The sequence below is a fragment of the Amblyomma mixtum genome, chromosome 3 (genome assembly GCF_055824585.1).
Source record: "Amblyomma mixtum isolate Tamu chromosome 3, ASM5582458v1, whole genome shotgun sequence".
Classification (NCBI taxonomy): domain Eukaryota; kingdom Metazoa; phylum Arthropoda; class Arachnida; order Ixodida; family Ixodidae; genus Amblyomma; species Amblyomma mixtum.
Genome location: NC_143014.1, coordinates 292,053,082 through 292,072,195, shown reverse-complemented (window position 1 = coordinate 292,072,195; position 19,114 = coordinate 292,053,082). Strand labels below are relative to the sequence as shown.

Below are 19,114 nucleotides of genomic sequence, written 5' to 3'. Positions count from 1 at the left end.
TGCCTTTGTATGAGCATCGTGCATCGTCCGAGGGACAAAAAAGCCAGCAGCGGCGAGCAGATAGTCGAGGTGCTGTTCCAAAAGTAGGGAAACATGGCGTAGACGTTTACTGAAAGCTTCCTGGACTCCATACTTTCACAGAGTGAAGCAGTTATCAACAGAAAAGACTTATGTGTGATGTAGTGACTCATTAGTTCATTGTGCGAAGGCTTTGGACAAATTCTTGCCGCATTTTGTAATAAAAAAAGATTCATATGTCAATACCTTCAGAGAGAGCAGAAATCAGTTGATAATGATTATGCTGTGCTAACAAATTGTTGCTTAATATGGTAATTCACAATGCTTGCTATCGTGTAAAAAGTCTCGTATTGTTGTCACACCAACTTCGTGCACGAATTTGAGTGGTAAAAGAAAAGTTATATCCAAAGAACTTTTTGTTGACTACTGGATACAGCTGGGCAGGTTGAGCACAACATAGTGGACAGGTTAACACGTGACCACTTTGGCACGTGGGGCACCTGCCAGGGGAAGGCTTTGAATATACAAACAACAGCTAAATGGGCGAATGGCCTCTATAGTGCAAGCGCACTAAAAGCGCCGTTGCCGGAGGAATCAGAAACTACATATCTGTTAAGGAAGGCAATGCTCTTTATATGTTCAGAAGCTAGGCAATGGCACCGCAGTGGAGGGCTGCGGATAATTCTGAACTACTAGTGGTTTTTAGAGTGTTTCAAAGGCAAGCTCTGTGCTTGGGCAACTTGACTTCAGCGAAGTGAAACCGGATCAAACGAAGACAGCAAGGAGGTAGTAGGGAAACACCATTCTGTGCCCGTGCCTTCGCTTGTCCTCCTCTGCACCGAGGGCAAATTTCAGAACGTTTCTCAGCTTACGCGGTTTCGTGATCTCAAATGAGGGGCCACCCTTGCTCCCTTTACACAAGGAAGCGTCCAAGGGAGCTGTATAGTTTTGGAACAGTCCTTAGCCGCTCCTTGGTTAAGGAGACACAGTGACCAGGAGCCGCTTGTATGCGTCTGCTGTAGATAAGATTTGCCTAACAACATTTGTCTAGACTGAAAGGAAAGTGTGTACACGTCTATATCTCTGCACTTGTTTTGAGGTGCACGTGTCTAAATGCACTCTTTCTGCATTTCAGTTCTCTTGATGCCTTGGCAAGAAAGTATGATTGATTCAACAAGGGGAAGCTTTGGGCCAGTTGGTCTGACATGTTGGAAAGGAGGAATAACCGCGAACTTGACAGGAGTGAAGTATGACGGACAGGACAGTATGATTAATTGGTCTGGCAACGTGGCATTGTTTACGGTTCGACGGCTGCAGAAAATATGTGCTCTAATATAGTGAATTCGACGTCGCCGGACACGCGCTGCTACACTAGTGCAGAGCGACTGTGTGCAATTAAGCATGTGATTTGGTCGGGGAGCGAGAGAAGTAAGCTTCAAGTAGCGTTCTTTCTACCTCCAGGAAGAGACGCTTCAAGGGAGCCCTAGCAAGGAATTCCTTAGTAAGGCGTATTTAAAAACTCACCGAAGGATGGCGAGCGTGTTAGAACTAGCCCCTTAGCTTTGTTCGTTGTCCGCAAGTGTAGCGCATGCCCTTGTGTAATATGTAACCCGCAAAGGTCAGTCGTTGTATTGCCAATTTAAACCCGCACTGCAGTATCAGTGCAATCGCGTTTTCCATTCCTCCACCATAGAAATCCTAACGAAGCGGCCCGGATCGAACCATCGGGGATGCACAAATGTATTTTACCATTCGATGGACGTAATGTGTCCAGTGAACCTAGAGGTGCTCCTAGAAAAAAGAATTGACCTATTAAAAGGCTACGAATTTTTAGATATGCCATTAGCTTAAACACAGCAGGAAAAATTACAGAGCAATCGCGCATGTGATGTGACACTTTTTTAATTTATTTTTGATGACTATTTTGATCCTTTTTCTCTAAAGAGAGGCTTCAGATGCATGACACAATCTTTCTGCATGGTGTAAATAGGTGGAGATGTGTCAGGAGTGCTTGCAGAGAGGGTGGCCAGCCTCCGAGCAACGATGGTGGGTGGGAAGGGGACAGGTAGCTCGTGCTTCTGGAGGACAGCTGCCTTTTCTATTGTGTCTTTAAATTTGATTTCGCGGTCACCTTTTCTCTCTTCGCTGCATAGTCTTCTTGAGAGTGAAGACTATGTGGAGGATAGACCCCGGTGAGTTGGAGACAGTGGGCGCTACTGGGGCGTAATGTGTAGTGGGCCAGTGGTGGGCGCACCGTATGGAGGATGAATATTGGTGGTGGTTGTGTGGGGTGAAAGGTGGCAGGTGATGGTGGGAAGAAGGGCATCCGCTGAGAAGAGTATTGTGGGTGTTTCCTTTGGAGGGTGCAGGCTTCTAGCGCGGCCTTCAGGTTTCATGTGAACAGATATTAGATTTCCGGAGGGGGTGGGGTACAGAGCCAGTACTGTGCTGCGGCTACCGCGAGACTAGCCTGGTCTTAGCTTGCCAAACATGAGAGTTGGGTTTTAAGAATTGAATGAGAATATGTTATGAGAATTGGGATGGGGAAGGCGACAGCGCGGCTTCTGTAAACCGATCCTAATAAAATTGGGCTCCCATGCAGGCCGTCGTAGAGCAGGCGTGCCCTCGAGCGAATCCTCCCGCATCTGTTACCTGTGCACCTATTGCCCCAACGACGAGCCCCCTACTGGAGCAGCGAGCGAGATCGCAAAAACTGGTGCGTTCACTCGAGCATAAGGCTCTTAAGCGCTTACTCTAGGCTACACTCGAAAAACCTGAAATTGATTTTATTTTGTTCACACCGTAAAAGTCCGTTGAAGTATTTTCTAATTGAGGGAACTAACCCTTACGTTCCTTCCATGCCTAGCTTAAAGGGTGCAAAGCCCTATCCCAGAGGTTCAGTATATGCAAATAGTTTTGCCAGACTTGCTAACTGGGACTAGGAATTGACTGTCTACCTGTAATGTTGCCTCCATTCGTGCTGGCATACGTCAACTACAAATGATGGCCACAGGGTCTCGCAGCCAGCCAAAGGCAGCTTCCGCATTACACAATCTTCGTTCGCACAGCGGAATTCTCTCTAGATGCACAGGAAAACTGGACTAGAACTCCGCACGCGGCGGCAGGCGCTCTACCTGACATTTTCGTCTTTTATTGCGTTTTGAAGGTTGATTTTCATGAAACTGACTATGGAACTTGCTGCGACCACCCTCGCCAACAACTTGCATCATGTTTAATTGGTGCCACTTGCCCTCAGTATTGCGTAAGAGCTCACTGCCATTTGTCCTGCTGGGAGCAATCAGGAAACGTGCCAATACAGCGTCGGGGCGTCAACGATGGAGGAATGAGCAATGGGCTTGAAATAATATGATTTCTGCCCCCACAACCGGTCAGTCATAGGTAACATCGTTCTTAGCCTCGCATATTCTGGCAAAGACTATTACGCGATGGGATTTCACCATCCAGTCTCCACCAGTTCCTGCGGTTATGCACCTACAGAACAAAGTAAATGTCATTCTTAAGACCCTGTATGTACGATAGAAATCCGTAGTCTTTTTAATCAAAGAAGCCATGTACACATTTTTACTGCTTGGTTTAATTACTAAAGGAAATAACGCAGAAAAGCACTACACTAAAAACACCGCGTCTGTGTTCTTTTAGTGTTGTGGACTGATTCTGCGGTATTAAAAAATGAAAATATTGCCGTGGAGGGGGCCTGAGAGTACTCCGTTTAGTTGCGGTGGTAAGAGATTGCTTGCTAAGCAGCAAGAATTGTTTTTTTTTAAATATGTGGCAATTTGGAATCCGAATAGAATCACCAAGACTCACAAAAATGTCCCGATTCACTCTGGCTCATTTTTAGGCACCCGAGAAGGGACAGCAGTGTCAGCGCATACCTACACGGGCCACTGCAGCTACTCCAACTCTTCAAGGCGCACCCTTCAACTGCAAAGAGCCTGGAGCATCCCGAAACCTTCAGCATCCACCGCTGGAGAAGGTGCGTTGGTGAATTCTCGTTGGCGGCCATAGCCGTCCCTGACCTCATATTTCGTGCTTTATCTCCTTCAGCACTGGGGCTGATCACTTTATTTGATGAGTAAGAAGGGACCAAAGTGCTTTTGAAAAATTGTAACCACGCTCGGTTCCATGCTGTTATGGATGACTGTCGTTCTTCCATACCCCTTACCGCGAATGTTCGATGCCATCTTTTAATTAATATGTGATGAGAGTGGCACCGATGCTGTTCTTCGAGAACCACATAGCAATCTTCTTTCTATGGCCGCAGCCGAGATGTTATATTCTTTGTGGTCACAGATCAGCCCCAATAAAGAGTTCGTGTCAGTGCCAAACACATCAGTCTACTGGTCCATTAGTGGTTTTGTCACGAGAACGTGGCGTCTGGTGAAGATGCAGGGTAGATTACTTGGTATCGCACCAAAGACTCAACCACTCAATTAGGCATAGTGTTGCTCCAACAGCCCAAGGACCCGCCAAGCTTTTAAGGGCTACAGCAGGAAGACTCCTAAGAATAGTTGGAGCTGTTCGACTGGGGGATCTACATAAGTCATTTGACAAGGATAGGAAGTGAAGATGCACCTTATTCTCAGTGGTATGTTTGGAATGTGCAATGAGGGCGGAATGAAATGCGAATACACATAGGGCGTAGGTTTCTAGTCAGCAGCTTGATATCCATTTAGAAAGAGTTTAGAAATATGCTCGTCGGCAGATCCTTTGCCCTCAACCACAAATCAGGCTAGCTGCATATTGCAGCTGAAAGCAAAGAGGTAAAATATTTTGTTGCGTTCGCAGGCACTGTTCACTTTTCATACCGCCCCGAGTTAATCTGATACGGGAACCAGAAGGGCTCTTGGACATCGTGCGATGCATTCAAAAGAGAGTTCCTGGAGCCATTCAGGAGCTCTCTTCGCAAGGAAAGAGCAGTCTGTTTGCTGAGAGCTGCCATCCTGATCCCTAGCACGAAGCAAGAGTATACACAGAAGGATCGTGCCTACCCTGAAATGGAAGAGAAAATTTTAGATCACTGTGGTAGCCCGCATTGGAGTAATACGAAAGAAATGACGCCTCCTCATTGCAAGGTGCTTTTTTAAATTGATTAATTCATTACCGACTTCATTCGCAATAAGTTTATTTCATATTCCTCTTAATTCACAATTATTTTGCAATTAATTCATAAATAAATCACCTTTATTGATAATAATGCACCTTATTCACATGTGACACTTTCTGTATTTATTAATTATTGATTGGATTTTGATTAACTGCACATTTTCTCTCGTTTCGTCTCAGTATTCATTCCGGACTTTCAAATTTCGCGCCACACAGCCCCCACTTCTGGTCACGTTGCCCCACACCACACTTCCGGCATTTTCAAATTTGACGCTACTTTTGCTCTGGCCCCGCCGACTTTTTTAATATTTTTGGCTCTACTTAATTAACTATTCATTCGATTTCGAATTTTTTTTTTGCGAAGCATCCTCGCGTCACCCTCTTTCGATTACAGCTATTCGTTTGACGCTATCTCTTCTGAGTTGTCCACAACAGCTGCCTACACATTTTGGGGACACGACCCCGCCGACATAGCCTAGTAATGCTTTCGCATTAATAAATAAGGAATATTTTTGAATACTGCAATCCCACAAGTGGTTTTAGTAGGGTGGGTTCATGAATACAAAAAAAGGAAAAGTACAAGTACATATGTCAAAGCTCAGGCAAAGAGCTCAGAGATAAAAGTCAGTAATGAACAGCCACTCATCGGCAATAAACAGAAAATAACACGTAGTAAAGGTGTCAGAAGTTCAGGAAAAAAAGCTCAGACATAGAAGCACAGTATTAAATAACCGCTCAATGGCTGTAAACAAGAGAAAATAATACGTAGAGCAACTATTACAACAGTCGGTAATGAAAATGTTTAAACCTGATGAGGAAGTACAACGAAACAAATCAAATCAAGTCTTTATTTCCATCGGGTGATACAGATGGAGGGCTACGGAAAAAAAGCTGCCACTTGCCGGCTTGACGAGTCCGCAGCCCCATATATAAGGCAGCGTCTAGACAGCACCAGATAATTAACAAACGTTAAACAAATCAAGACACTTCACCACTGCAGAATAAAAAAAAAAAGTGCTGAGCTAGGTAAAAGAAACACCAGAATAGATGAATTCAGGTTAGTCAAACGGCAAACATGTCTCCAAGTTTAAAAGTGGAACAACTAAAGAAATCAAAATTCAGTGACTGATAGTAGTTTAAAAGAGATGGCAGAGAATAACACAATCGCTCCATGCCAGAATTCAAGCGTGATGCAGCAACCTTCCAGATTTCCCCACGTCTAGTATAACATTTCGTATTTCTTTCTAAATGTGCCAAGGCATGCAGGCTAAGAGTATTTTTTTTTCACTTGATATTTAACCGGAGCACTTAAACGCTAGGGGTATAGCTTGTGAGCTGGAATAACATGAGCACTGTGAAAAAATTCTGCGGTGGTTGCATTGTAACTAGCATTATACACGTGGTGTAGATACCGTTTTTGCATATGGAATATTTTTTTCGTGTTAGGGAATGTAGTTGTGCCCCAGACAAGTTGGCAGTAGTTGACGTGTGAACAGAAAAGAGAATTATAGACCAATATTTTTGTTTTAGTAGTATCGGAGACGACCAACTACACCGGTTATTCGAGCAAGTTTCACTAATACAAAATTCACATGAGATTCCCAGGACATATTGGCAGTGAATATCACATCTAAACATTTGAAATTGTCAACAATGTCAACAGGATGAGAGTTTAAAACAATATCGGCATGAGGAGGAACAGGTTTATTTTTCCGCGGGAAAACAACTGCTTTTGTTTTATTTTTGTTAATCCATGTAATTGGATGAGGACTATTGCTGCAGTTGGAAGGCGCTGTCATTACAATCAGTGATGAGTTTATCGATGTTATTACCAGAAAAAGATATGCTAGTATCATCTGCGTATATAATAAATTCGGCGTTCTGATTAATGTTAACAATGTCATTAACATAGAGGTTCAATAGCAAGGGGCCCAATATGCTGCCCTGTGGGACACCAAAAGCAGTGGCAGAACTCGTGATCGCAAGTTGTTTATTTGGACTACTTGACATCGATGGGATAAATATGAATGTAATAAATGTAATCCACACCCTCATATACGGTAAAAGTCCAACTTCTGCAGCAGAACATCATGATTCACCAAGTCAAATGCCTTGGAAAAATTGACAAATAGGCCGAATACTATTGTCTTGCTTTCAAACTGCATTAAAATATACTCTTTCCGGTGAAGCAGAGCTAATTCTGTAGACATATTCTTCCTAAACCCAGACTGGTGTTTCGTTAATAATTCGCAGTGGTCAGCAATACTTACAAGCCTGCAGTGCATTATTTTTTCAAGAGGCTTAGAAAAAAACAGGTAAGATAGACACCGGACAGCAATTGTCCAATTGATTTCGGCTTCCCTTTTTAAAAGCCATTACTACTTTTGCAGTTTGCATTTTCACCGGACACGCCGCTGTCATCAGACATTTATTAAAGATATGCGTTAGAACTAGTGCTACGACATCTGCGACATACTTTACTGGTTTTATTTGAATTTCATTGATATTCCTACTGCTGCTGTTTTTTAAATTTTTTATTGTTGAAATTGCCTCTTGTACATTCGCTGGCTGTAGAAATATTGATTTTTCATTCCGCGTGCGGATATATCGACATGCATTTGAGGAACTGCGTGGAGTACTCATACTTGTAAGAAATTTATTGAAAGCATCGGCCAGTTCCGCCTCATGCAGAACATTGCCATTAATCATTAGTTTAGAATTGCAGCTATGTTGGTTATCGCGACATAGTAGCGTGTTTAAATTGTCCCAGAGCAACTCACTCGGCACATTTTTGTCGTACAAAAAACACGAGAAGTACTCTTTACGCGCAGTGTGCAGCTCTTTCGTTAGCTGGTTTCGATAGCGTTTGAACACGGTCAAATCATCAGGGTTGTGGGTGTTTAAGAACAGTATGTAGAGCTTATCTTTTGCTCCCGTTTGTTGGTACAGTTCATGTGTGACCCACGCCTTCCGAATTTTTCTACTTTTTTTTGCGTCGTTTAACAGGAAAATGAGCATAGTTTCAATGTATTATGAAAGCCATCTTTATGCTGTGTGTGCGTGAAGAAAAAACTGAATTAACTTGGATTTGGCCCCGTGACTCGGGACCTGAAATTTTTCAAGCGGTCCAAGGAGCTTCGCCGTCCGTCCGACGTGGACGGCACGGGACTGCCTTGGGTTGTCGTGTCCATCGCGTCTGCAGAGGCGCTGGACGACCGTGCAGGAGGCATGTTGATTTTCAAGTTAGACCTCGACCTGTGGGACGAGGTCTTGAGGCCCGCCGACCCGGGGGTATGCGTTGCCTCCTTTGGGGTTTGCGGAGTAGCGCTAGCTATTCCACACGGGGGTGCGGGTGGCCTCGCCACAGGCTCACTGTGTGTGGCCTGGACAGGTGCCGAAGCGTGGTGTGGTGTGCCGCGCGCATGCACCACATCAGCGAAGTTTGTTTTTGCACTGAAGGAGAACGTGTTTGTTTGAGCATATCGCCTTCTTGCTTCCTTAAAAGAAATGTTTTCATTAATCTTCAGAGTAATTATTTCTTTTTCTTTTTTCCAAGAAGGAGGACAGGCTCTGGAGTAGGCAGCATGGCTTCCTTCACAGTTTGCACACCGCAGTGTAGCAACACATTCTTCAGATTGGTGTTCCTTTGACGAGCATTTTGCGCAAGTTTTGCAGCCGCGACAACTCTATGAGCCATTACCGAATCTCTGACAATTGAATCATCTTCGTGGGTTGGGTATATATGGTCTTACATTTATTTTCAGGTAACCACCTTCAATGCTTTGAGGCAGTGTGCTGGAATTGAAGGTAGGATCAGGTGCTTCGTGTCTATTTCCTTGTTATCCTTCCGGATCTTTATGCGCTGAACATTTATCATATCTTGGTCAGTAAGGCCCTCAAGCATTTCTTTCTCAGAGAGGTGGATAAAGTCGATTTCAGATCTGACGCCTTGGACAGTGTTTAAAGATCGATGTGAAGTGACGGAGACTGGGATTTCCCCAATGGACGCAAGGTTTGAGAGTTTAGAGTGTTGTACAGTGTCACGTAGTTCGAGCAGTAAGTCACCGCTGGCCATTTTTGATACCTTGTACCCAAGGCCCAAGGTATCTGTAAGGCACTTTGCTACCAGGAACGGGGATATCAGTCTTGCTTGTTTTCCTTCTGCTTCGCAATGGACAACATGAAATTATGGGAAAGATAGCTTTCTTTTCTGAAAAAAATCATCTGCATCATTCCGCCCTCTTTTGAGAGAGCTATCTGGTTTCAAAAAAAGGGGAGCCATAAAAAATTCAAGTTTTTCGGTCATGGTGCCAGCCACCCACCATGGAGCCCCACAAATTGATGGGACAGGAACTTGCAAGTAAGCCCTGCCCACGCCAGCTGTACACCCCAACTATAACCAAATATGACAAAACCTAGGGTAGCTCGCCACACAAGGTTAACCCTACCCACCTATGAAAAGTGAAAAAAAACTATGAAGAGAGGAGGAGACAGGAGAGTTGTAAGAGAGAGATAGATAAGTTAAAGATAGAGGGGAGGATAGGAAAAGGCGACTGCCGATTTCCCCTGTCGGGTCAGGGCGGAAGTGCCGCCTACAGGAAGCTGGGGCCAAAGTGGTGTGTTGCCTCCGCCGAGGGGCCTTAAGGGTCCAAGCGCTCGGCATCGGCTCAACCACCAGGATCCCCTTTTCCCCGGACACGGCGATGCCACGCGGATGCTCGGGTCCGTGGTGACGCACTGTTCACTGTGATCCCCCTGCGGGGATGTCTGTGCGGATGCTCGGGATACCCCGTGGTGTCGCCACTCACCAACGTCTGCATGCTGCAGACGCCCCCCTGCGGGGACTATCTGGGTGAGCTGAAACATTCAACAAAGAAAATTAAAACAGGGTGACAAGCTACGGACAGACAGGGTGAGCGAGCTACTCATTTCGAATTCCCTCCCGATGGTCGAAGTGAGAAACATAGTGGCGAAAGTAATGAACAGTATGCATGATTTATCCACAGAAAAAATTAATGAAGCTGCAAAAGCTGCATTGAAGAGAGATTTGCTTTCTCTGTTTGAGAAAGCTGCTTTCACGAAGTCCAGCTCTTTATTACAAGTGGTTACCCTTTTCTTTATTCTTCCAAGCATTTTTTGTTTTCTGCTAAGTGTGTATCAACACCAGAATTTTCGTTTTGAAGCAGATAATAGTAATAATAATTTGCAGCAAATACAACTGAGTATTCATGAGCAGTTCAAATATTAAAACAGATATTTAACATTACATTACAAACATGTTTTCACAAAATTCAGTGATGAAAAGAAATATTCCACAGAAATATTTTACTCCTCCTCACCATTTATCAGATCCTAGTGCGTATCGAGCATCTCAACGAATGAGGGGAAATCATGTAGAATGGTACAATTTGTCTGAAGCAAACTGTGTTGAGGAAAAAAACGTGACAGCTGGAATTCGCAAGCTGCCGAACAATTTTGGCAAGTGGAGATGCTCTTCTTGTCACAGTTCGCAATGAAAAGGCGTACGTGATGTGGCGCATTGTTAAGATATAAAAACGGGACAAAGCGTCTGACAACGCCAAAGAAGAGTTGATGGACTGGATGTGCCATGAAGCTCCAGCCCCATGAAAAATGAAAATATGGAAAGAACTTGCAAGCGCTAGAAAAGGAACTTTCCAAAATTTGTGCCAGTGCACACACACAAGTTTTAATGCAGTGAAAGTGCGAAGAAATGCCAGGCACTAGGAAATGGAGCAAAACCTGGACATGGAGACAATCGCGTACAGACCAGCAAGAGAATTTTTCGAAGCTCCTAAATCAAGCTTCTTGCATAAACACTGCACTCACAAGATCCAAGGAAAAAATAAATAAAAAGGGACATAAAAAAAGGAGGAAGGTGGCACAAACATTCGCATTAAAAATGCAAGAGGCCTTGTCTTGTTCATTTTGCAGACACTATCGTGTCAGGATTTCGCATTCATTGAAAAGCAGAGTGCAATCACCTTTTGAATCAGTGTGTGGCCAAGCAGCTGCTTAGGGAACTTCTCAGTGTCCTTAAGTTCTTATGCAAACAATGATACACCACCCAGTTTGCCATATGTTGGTTGGTTGGTTTATGGGGTTTAACGTCCCAAAGCGACTAAGGCTATGAGAGACGCCGTAGTGAAGGGCTCCGAAAATTTCGACCACCTGGGGTTCTTTAACGTGCACTGACATCGCACAGTACACGGGCCTCTAGAATTTCTCCTCCAAAGAAATTCCAGCCGCTGCGGCCGGGATCGAACCCGCGTCTTTCGGGTCTGCAGCCGAGCACCATAACCGCTGAGCCACCGCGGCGGCAGTTTGCCATATGTGACAATGCCCATGAGAAAAAGGAATATTACACACCACACAGCACGTGCAGTGGAGGGAATGGCCAAGAGCCTTTTGGAGCAGTCTTTGTAGCAAGCCAAAATTCCATTAGGAACAGTTGACCAGTCTTGTAGCAAGTGACCAATACTGAGAGAAGGTAAAAATATGAATGTGCACTGTGTTAAGCTAACTGTGCCAACTGATGAAGGGTGGTGATTTGGGCTAGTTGGTTGATCCAGGGAAGAGGAAAAAATATGCAGCGCAAAAACACACAGACGACAGAAGAAAGACAAACAAAAGCACTAACACTACCAACTGAAAACTTTTGTTTACACGTGCAATAAATACCGTCAAAGGAAGGAAAACAAAAACATCAGAGGATAGAGCAGGAAGTAAAACAAAAAAATGCACACAAATCTGGCAAAGCAAACTCAAGGTTTTAGATAGGACAGTTCCTTCTTGAGGAGAGTGATCGATGGTGTGCAGATGCATGTCTCTCCCCTTGTGTCGATGAATGCCTCGAAGATTTGAAATCTCTTGCTGTTTTCTCTTTATACCTTCTTAAAATGTGCGTTTCGTGTTGCTTTGCTACACAGCTCTTGCAATTCTTGCAGTGTAATGGCAAATTCCTACCTGTTCCAGTCCTCATTGAATTTGCATGTTCATGCAGCCGGTCACTGAGGCAATGGTCTACATGACTGAAGTCATTGTCAAAAGTAACCAGGGTGCGTGGTTTTGCTTCTCAGTTGTTTAAACTATTACGTCAGCCCTCAAGCTTTGAATCTCTGTATGGTAAGGAGGACCCCTGCCCTCACCTTCAAAGAACTTTTCGACCTTAGGGAAAGCTACTATACAAATGAGAAGCAAACCATGCAGCCTGGTTACTTTTGACAAAGACTGCATATGCAGCCACAAGTTAGTGGAATCTCATAAACGACTCCAATCTTGCATTCAGCAAAGCGGGCTTCATGTTATTTCACGCATGACGTCCTTTTCCTTTCTTTGTTGTTCTCTTTTCGGCAAAGGCCGCCCAGCTTGTTTGTGCTGAAAAAGCGACTGTGACGACAGCCTGATTTCCTGCCTTCTTAAGCCGATGTGATACCGAATGCATGTATGGAATCGTGATGACAGTCTTCTTTTTATTATCCTCTGAACGTTCACTCTTCATTTAGCACCTCTGCTATATCCCTGAGAAAGGTGACGGGAAAACTTGCCGATTCCGCCCTCTTTATTTGGGATGCAAAGCTGGCACCCCCAACTTGATGTGGCCATGACCTTCTGAGTGCATCCCTCATTGCTGTAATGGCGCTACTGCGTCTAACTACCTTTGAATGCGCAGACTCAAAAGGTAGAGGACATTTTAAAGAGCGGGGTGCGTACTTCCAGCTTAAATGGTGTGCGTCAAAACTAGATCCCGGAATCTCAACTGGTTGTCTGTGGGAAGTTCCTTTGTCAAAGTCAAGCGAGAGATGGTGGTGTCAAAACATTTTGAGATGAGGTTCACATGGTCAGTGGTATGGTCCCCTGGCTGACAGTCGAACAGGATAAAGTAATCATCAACATACAGCAAGATCCGGGTGGTCCTAAAAGTACTAGGCTGTCTCTCTAGGTTCCTGTCGTGGTATGCAAATACGAGGTTGCTCAGCACGGAGGCTAAGCAAGAACAACACTCCTTTCTTCTGTGTGTAAATGTCACTTTCAAAGGCGACCAAGGATGACCGCAGATTGTGTTGTGTTGGGTTTAGTGGCTCATAAGCATCTAAGGCTATCTTGCGCCAAGCTCAAGGTGTAGGAAAATTGATTTTTGTAGAATTTTACTAAAAAACGAGAAAAATCAGTGGTGTAAAGAGCCTAAAAATATAGTTGCTTCTACACTGTAATGCTGGGAAAGAAATTTTGGAAATGTTAACATTAAAACCTTTGAAGAAGGTCGAGTAACCTCAGTGGTAATCCTTAGCTGGCCAAGCGTCCCGAGGCTCCCAACCATTCTTGTAAAAACCTCAGCATTCTTCTCAGTAATGAGAAGACGGCTGAGGGTTATAAAAAGTGGAGCAATGCTGTGGATCAGAATTTATAGCCTGTCGAGAAAACCTGCTTCTCTTAAAAAGCTAAAGATACAAGACATGTCAACAATTGCATTGTCGCTTAAGACAAGTGTAGGGTGAAAAGGAATGCGTTCATTGTAAAATTGAGTGAAGCACTTTTCTCTGATTTTTTCAAGTTTCAAGCATGAGAATAAAATGTGATTAACTGTAAGTTCAGCTCCACATTTTGCGCACATTGTTTCTCTTGTTTTGTAAGCAGGAAGCTGTGTGTAATGTGTGCATGTCCCATGCGCAGGCGACAAAATTACTTCCATAAAACATTCCTGGTGCCCACAGGTCTTCCATTCACCAAAGACAAGCTTTACTAAATGTAGCTGGTTGTTAACTTCATTGTCCCATGAAGCCTGCCATTTTCCTATAAGTTTATTTTTTACAAGTTTCATGCAGTTTTTATAAGGTATACCTACTTGTTAACTTGTACATTACGGGCACGTGTGGAACATGCATCAACGCTCTCGTTCCCCGATTCCCACGTGACTGGGGACCCAGCAAAATTTTATTGGAAGTCTTTTTGTTTCAGCTTTTCCTATGTTATGTATTATGTCTCCTATTATGGGTTGAACTGCATTTCTGAAGTTTAGTGCTGTAATTACGCTGAGGGAGTCGGTGTAGGTGACACTATTTTGTCATTGCCAGCCTATTTTATTTGCCTTGATCTCATATCCCTGTGCCAAGCTGACTAATCCTCTTATCTGAGTTTTACAGGTCCACCCAGCGCCTCCCCCCCGTCGCAGCCCCTTCAAAGCCTTTGTTCATTACACACCCCCCGGATATAAGTTTTTCCACTATTGCAGCTTAACGAATCAAGATTCACCTCCCTCCCCTTCCTGACACGCATCCCCTCTCACACCACTTTCCTTCCCCCACCTGGGGCCTTCCTCCTCGGAGCGAAGGCCCTATTTAATCCCTGCCAATGATGAACGCTTTGCCCAGACGAAGACAAGTCCCCTTGTCGAAACGTTGGCTCAAGCAACCTGAGGTTTTCCCCTCCCTTGTTCATTTTGTGATCGCCAAGGACCATCTACCACACCCTGTCTCTACTATTTTGTATGTTTTTCGTGATTATTTCTCGAGCCACGACAGCAATGGCGTAACTTTCTGCCGTGAAAACTGCTGCGCACTCAGGTAGCCTGACTATTTTTTCTTCTTTCTCTTGTACTACTGCACTTCCAACGCAGTGTGGGTTTTCGAGCCATCTGTGTAAAAATCTATGCAATTCTTGTACTTATCCTTCAGTGCCAAAAATTCCTGCAGTACAGTCCAACCTCGTTATAACGAAGTCGCATTTTGTGCGGAAATTCATTCGTTATATCCAATATTCGTTATAAGAATATGCACTCAAATTCCCGCAGAAAAAGTCGCTAATAAATCCAAGTAAAGAGTACTTTAAGATGGATAGCACAGGGTTGAAAAAATGCGCTATTTTTTAATTTAACGCGTGGTACAAGCATATCAAACCTCGCCTTGCATTTCGTACTGGAAAGCAAGAGCGAACTCACAAATGGGGATGCATGGCCAGGTGCAAAAACTGATTTATTTAAAAACGACGTAATCTCCGTTCGGCAGCACTATTTGGCAGGTTATATTTCTCGACGAAATCAACACAGAGCAGCGCTTTCCCGATGTCAGCTGATTTGGCCACAGGTAGGTTCTCGAGGTACCCCCTCAACTTCCTGGCCATGTCAGCAGCCTCGGCGCTGCTGAGAGCTCGCACTTCGCCATCTTCACATGCATCGCTGTTTCTAGCATCATCTGCAGAAACCACCTGATCAGCAATTTCTTGGTCGGTCAGTTCGGGTGCCACAGCCAAGTTGTCATCTGCACAGATGAATTCCTCGAGCGTAACATTCGGAACCGCCAGCTGACGCCATGTCGTTTCGTCGAAACTATCCGCTTGCCTCCCAGTTGCATGCGGAAGCTTTCTGCCTACTTCTCGCAGTTCTCGGTGCCAACGGCTGCTTCTTCGCCAGACAAGACGTGGCAAACAATCCGATGGCGGTCATTAAATCGCTGCAACCAGCCACTGCTTGCATGAAAGTCATTGTGGCCTCAGACGGAAGTGAGACTTCTCGCCTTCATTTGAAGGACGGCACCAGACACAGGCAGGTTACACTCTATAACATCCTTGAACCATGCAAACAAGGCATCTTCAAATCCTGTCTTGCTGTCATTCTTCACAGCGCCTGCAGAGTGGGCGTTTGCAATCTTCTGCCTTGTGCTCAAGATGGTTGATAGAGTGCTAGGCGCAACACCGAAGTCCACGGCAATGACTTTTCCTTGCGCCCGCTGTCAACTGCCCTGAATATCTTTATCTTAGTTTCAAGCGAAACTGCTGTTTGTTAAGACGCATTCCGCGACAGCGTCTACAGATTGAACTGCAGAGATAGCGCGCGCGGGTCGGAAATTGCGACGGCGGGGGTGGCCGGGGAGCGGGCGTCGGTTCGATCACGTACTAGGCAGCCGTTGAGCCGTCAGCATTATGTTGATCACATGGGGCTAGTGGAAAGAGTAAAAACTAGACTACACCTTATGAACAAACATACACCATGAAGCGAATCGAAGACACCACCCTAAGAAGACTGCGATGATCAAGTACTAGAGTGAACCAGGGCTCACCAGAGCAAGCTGCAACAGCAAAGCCTACATCAACGGCTGCATGGTCGGAGTCTTCCGTCGACAGATTAGGTAATTGTACGGATATCAGTAGACGAACAGATTTTATTTCCTATTGATGGAATACATGTGGAATCAGAGACAATATATGTGCCCTTGATCACTCTTGATCGCTCTTTGCTTATTTCTGTTTTAAAAGCAGTGCTGTATTGAGTAAAAGAAGTGCCGAAGCCTCAGAGATACCATTCCCTAGATGTGTATCGAAGCAAAAGTTCAGTACCGTTCTAAAGGCCTCAGGCAGGCATCAATTTCAAAACAGGTATGCCAAAAAGAGCTCTCAAAATTTGCTTGGCAATTATGGCAATATATGGCAATATATGGCAATTATGGCAATATAGGACAGCGTGCAATGGCACCGAAGAAACGGCAATTACATCTAAGAGAGAGTCAGAAAATTTAAAACCCGCTGAAGGAGCGGTACCAGCCTTCACACTCGAAAATCAAGCTAAAAAGCAGGCAAGACCTCGAGCGAATCCTCCCGTATCTGTTACCTGTGCACCTATTGCCCCAACGACGAGCCCCCTACTGGAGCAGCGAGCGAGATCGCGAAAACTGGTGCATGCACTTGAGCATAAGGCACTTAAGCGCTTACTCTAGGCTACACTCGAAAAACCTGAAATTGATATTTTGTTCACACCGTAAAAGTCCGTTGAACTATTTTGTAATTGAGGGAACTAACCCTTACGTTCCTTCCATGCCTAGCTTAAAAGGTGCAAAGCCCTATCCCAGAGGTTCAGTATATGCAAATAGTTTTGCCAGACTTGCTAACTGGGACTAGGAATTGACTGTCTACCTGTAATGTTGCCTCCTTTCGTGCTGGCATACGTCGACTACAAATGATGGCCACAGGGTCTCGCAGCCAGCCAAAGGCAGCTTCCGCATTACACAATCTTCGTTCGCACAGCGGAATTCTCTCTAGATGCACAGGAAAACTGGACTAGAACTCCGCACGCGGCGGCAGGCGCTCTACCTGACATTTTCGTCTTTTATTGCGTTTTGAAGGTTGATTTTCATGAAACTGACCATGGAACTTGCTGCGACCACCCTCGCCAACAACTTGCATCATGTTTAATTGGTGCCACTTGCCCTCAGTATTGCGTAAGAGCTCACTGCCATTTGTCCTGCTGGGAGCAATCAGGAAACGTGCCAATACAGCGTCGGGGCGTCAACGATGGAGGAATGAGCAATGGGCTTGAAATAATATGATTTCTGCCCCCACAACCGGTCAGTCATAGGTAACATCGTTCTTAGCCTCGCATATTCTGGCAAAGACTATTACGCGATGGGATTTCACCATCCAGTCTCCACCAGTTCCTGCGGTTATGCACCTACAGAACAAAGTAAATGTCATTCTTAAGACCCTGTATGTACGATAGAAATCCGTAGTCTTTTTAATCAAAGAAGCCATGTACACATTTTTACTGCTTGGTTTAATTACTAAAGGAAATAACGCAGAAAAGCACTACACTAAAAACACCGCGTCTGTGTTCTTTTAGTGTTGTGGACTGATTCTGCGGTATTAAAAAATGAAAATATTGCCGTGGAGGGGGCCTGAGAGTACTCCCTTTAGTTGCGGTGGTAAGAGATTGCTTGCTAAGCAGCAAGAATTGTTTTTTTTTAAATATGTGGCAATTTGGAATCCGAATAGAATCACCAAGACTCACAAAAATGTCCCGATTCACTCTGGCTCATTTTTAGGCACCGGAAAAGGGACAGCAGTGTCAGCGCCTACCTACACGGGCCACCGCAGCTACTCCAACTCTTCAAGGCGCACCCTTCAACTGCAAAGAGCCTAGAGCATCCCGAAACCTTCAGCGTCCACCGCTGGAAAAGGTGCGTTGGTGAATTCTCGTTGGCGGCCATAGCCGTCCCTGACCTCATATTTCGTGCTTTATCTCCTTCAGCACTGGGGCTGATCACTTTATTTGCTAAGTAAGAAGGGACCAAAGTGCTTTTGAAAAATTGTAACCACGCTCGGTTCCACGCTGTTATGGATGACTGTCGTTCTTCCATACCCCTTACCGCGAATGTTCGATGCCATCTTTTAATTAATATGTGATGAGAGTGGCACCGATGCTGTCCTTCGAGAACCACATAGCAATCTTCTTTCTATGGCCGCAGCCGAGATGTTCAATTCTTTGTGGTCGCAGATCAGCCCCAATAAAGAGTTCGTGTCAGTGCCACACACATCAGTCTACTGGTCCATTCGTGGTTTTGTCACGAGAACGTGGCGTCTGGTGAAGATGCAGGGTAGATTACTTGGTATCGCACCAAAGACTCAACCACTCAATTAGACATAGTCAGTGTTGCTCCAACAGCCCAAGGACCCGCCAAGCTTCTAAGGGCTACAGCAGGAAGACTCCTAAGAATAATTGGAGCTGTTCGACTGGGGGATCTACGTAAGTCATTTGACAAGGATAGGAAGTGAAGATGCACCTTATTCTCAGTGGTATGTTTGGAATGTGCGATGAGGGCGGAATGAAACGCGAATACACATAGGGCGTAGGTTTCTAGTCAGCAGCTTGATATCCATTTAGAAAGAGTTTAGAAATGTGCGCGTCGGCAGATCCTTTGCCCTCAACCACGAATCAGGCTAGCTGCATATTGCAGCTGAAAGCAAAGAGGTAAAATATTTTGTTGCGTTCGCAGGCACTGTTCACTTTTCATACCGCCCCGAGTTAATCTGATACGGGAACCAGAAGGGCTCTTGGACATCGTGAGATGCATTCAAAAGAGAGTTCCTGGAGCCATTCAGGAGCTCTCTTCGCAAGGAAAGAGCAGTCTGTTTGCTGAGAGCTGCCATCCTGATCCCTAGCACGAAGCAAGTGTATACACAGAAG

General features: G+C 44.9%; 1 protein-coding gene across 3 annotated transcripts in view; it reads left to right on the top strand.

Annotated features, from left to right (window-relative positions):
• LOC149355167 (uncharacterized) overlaps window positions 1-17,669 on the top strand; it is a 185,857-nt gene extending 168,188 nt beyond the window's left edge. For all 3 annotated transcript variants that reach the window (XM_089583662.1, XM_089583661.1, XM_089583663.1), the window contains exons 5-8: window positions 2,621-2,734; window positions 3,881-4,015; window positions 8,910-8,952; window positions 15,541-17,669. In XM_089583662.1, coding sequence (XP_089439788.1) covers window positions 2,621-2,734; window positions 3,881-4,015; window positions 8,910-8,952; window positions 15,541-15,833 — 585 coding nt within the window. In that variant the 3' untranslated portion in view covers window positions 15,834-17,669. The remainder of the gene's footprint in view (window positions 1-2,620; window positions 2,735-3,880; window positions 4,016-8,909; window positions 8,953-15,540) is intronic.
• Window positions 17,670-19,114: the final 1,445 nt, after the last annotated feature.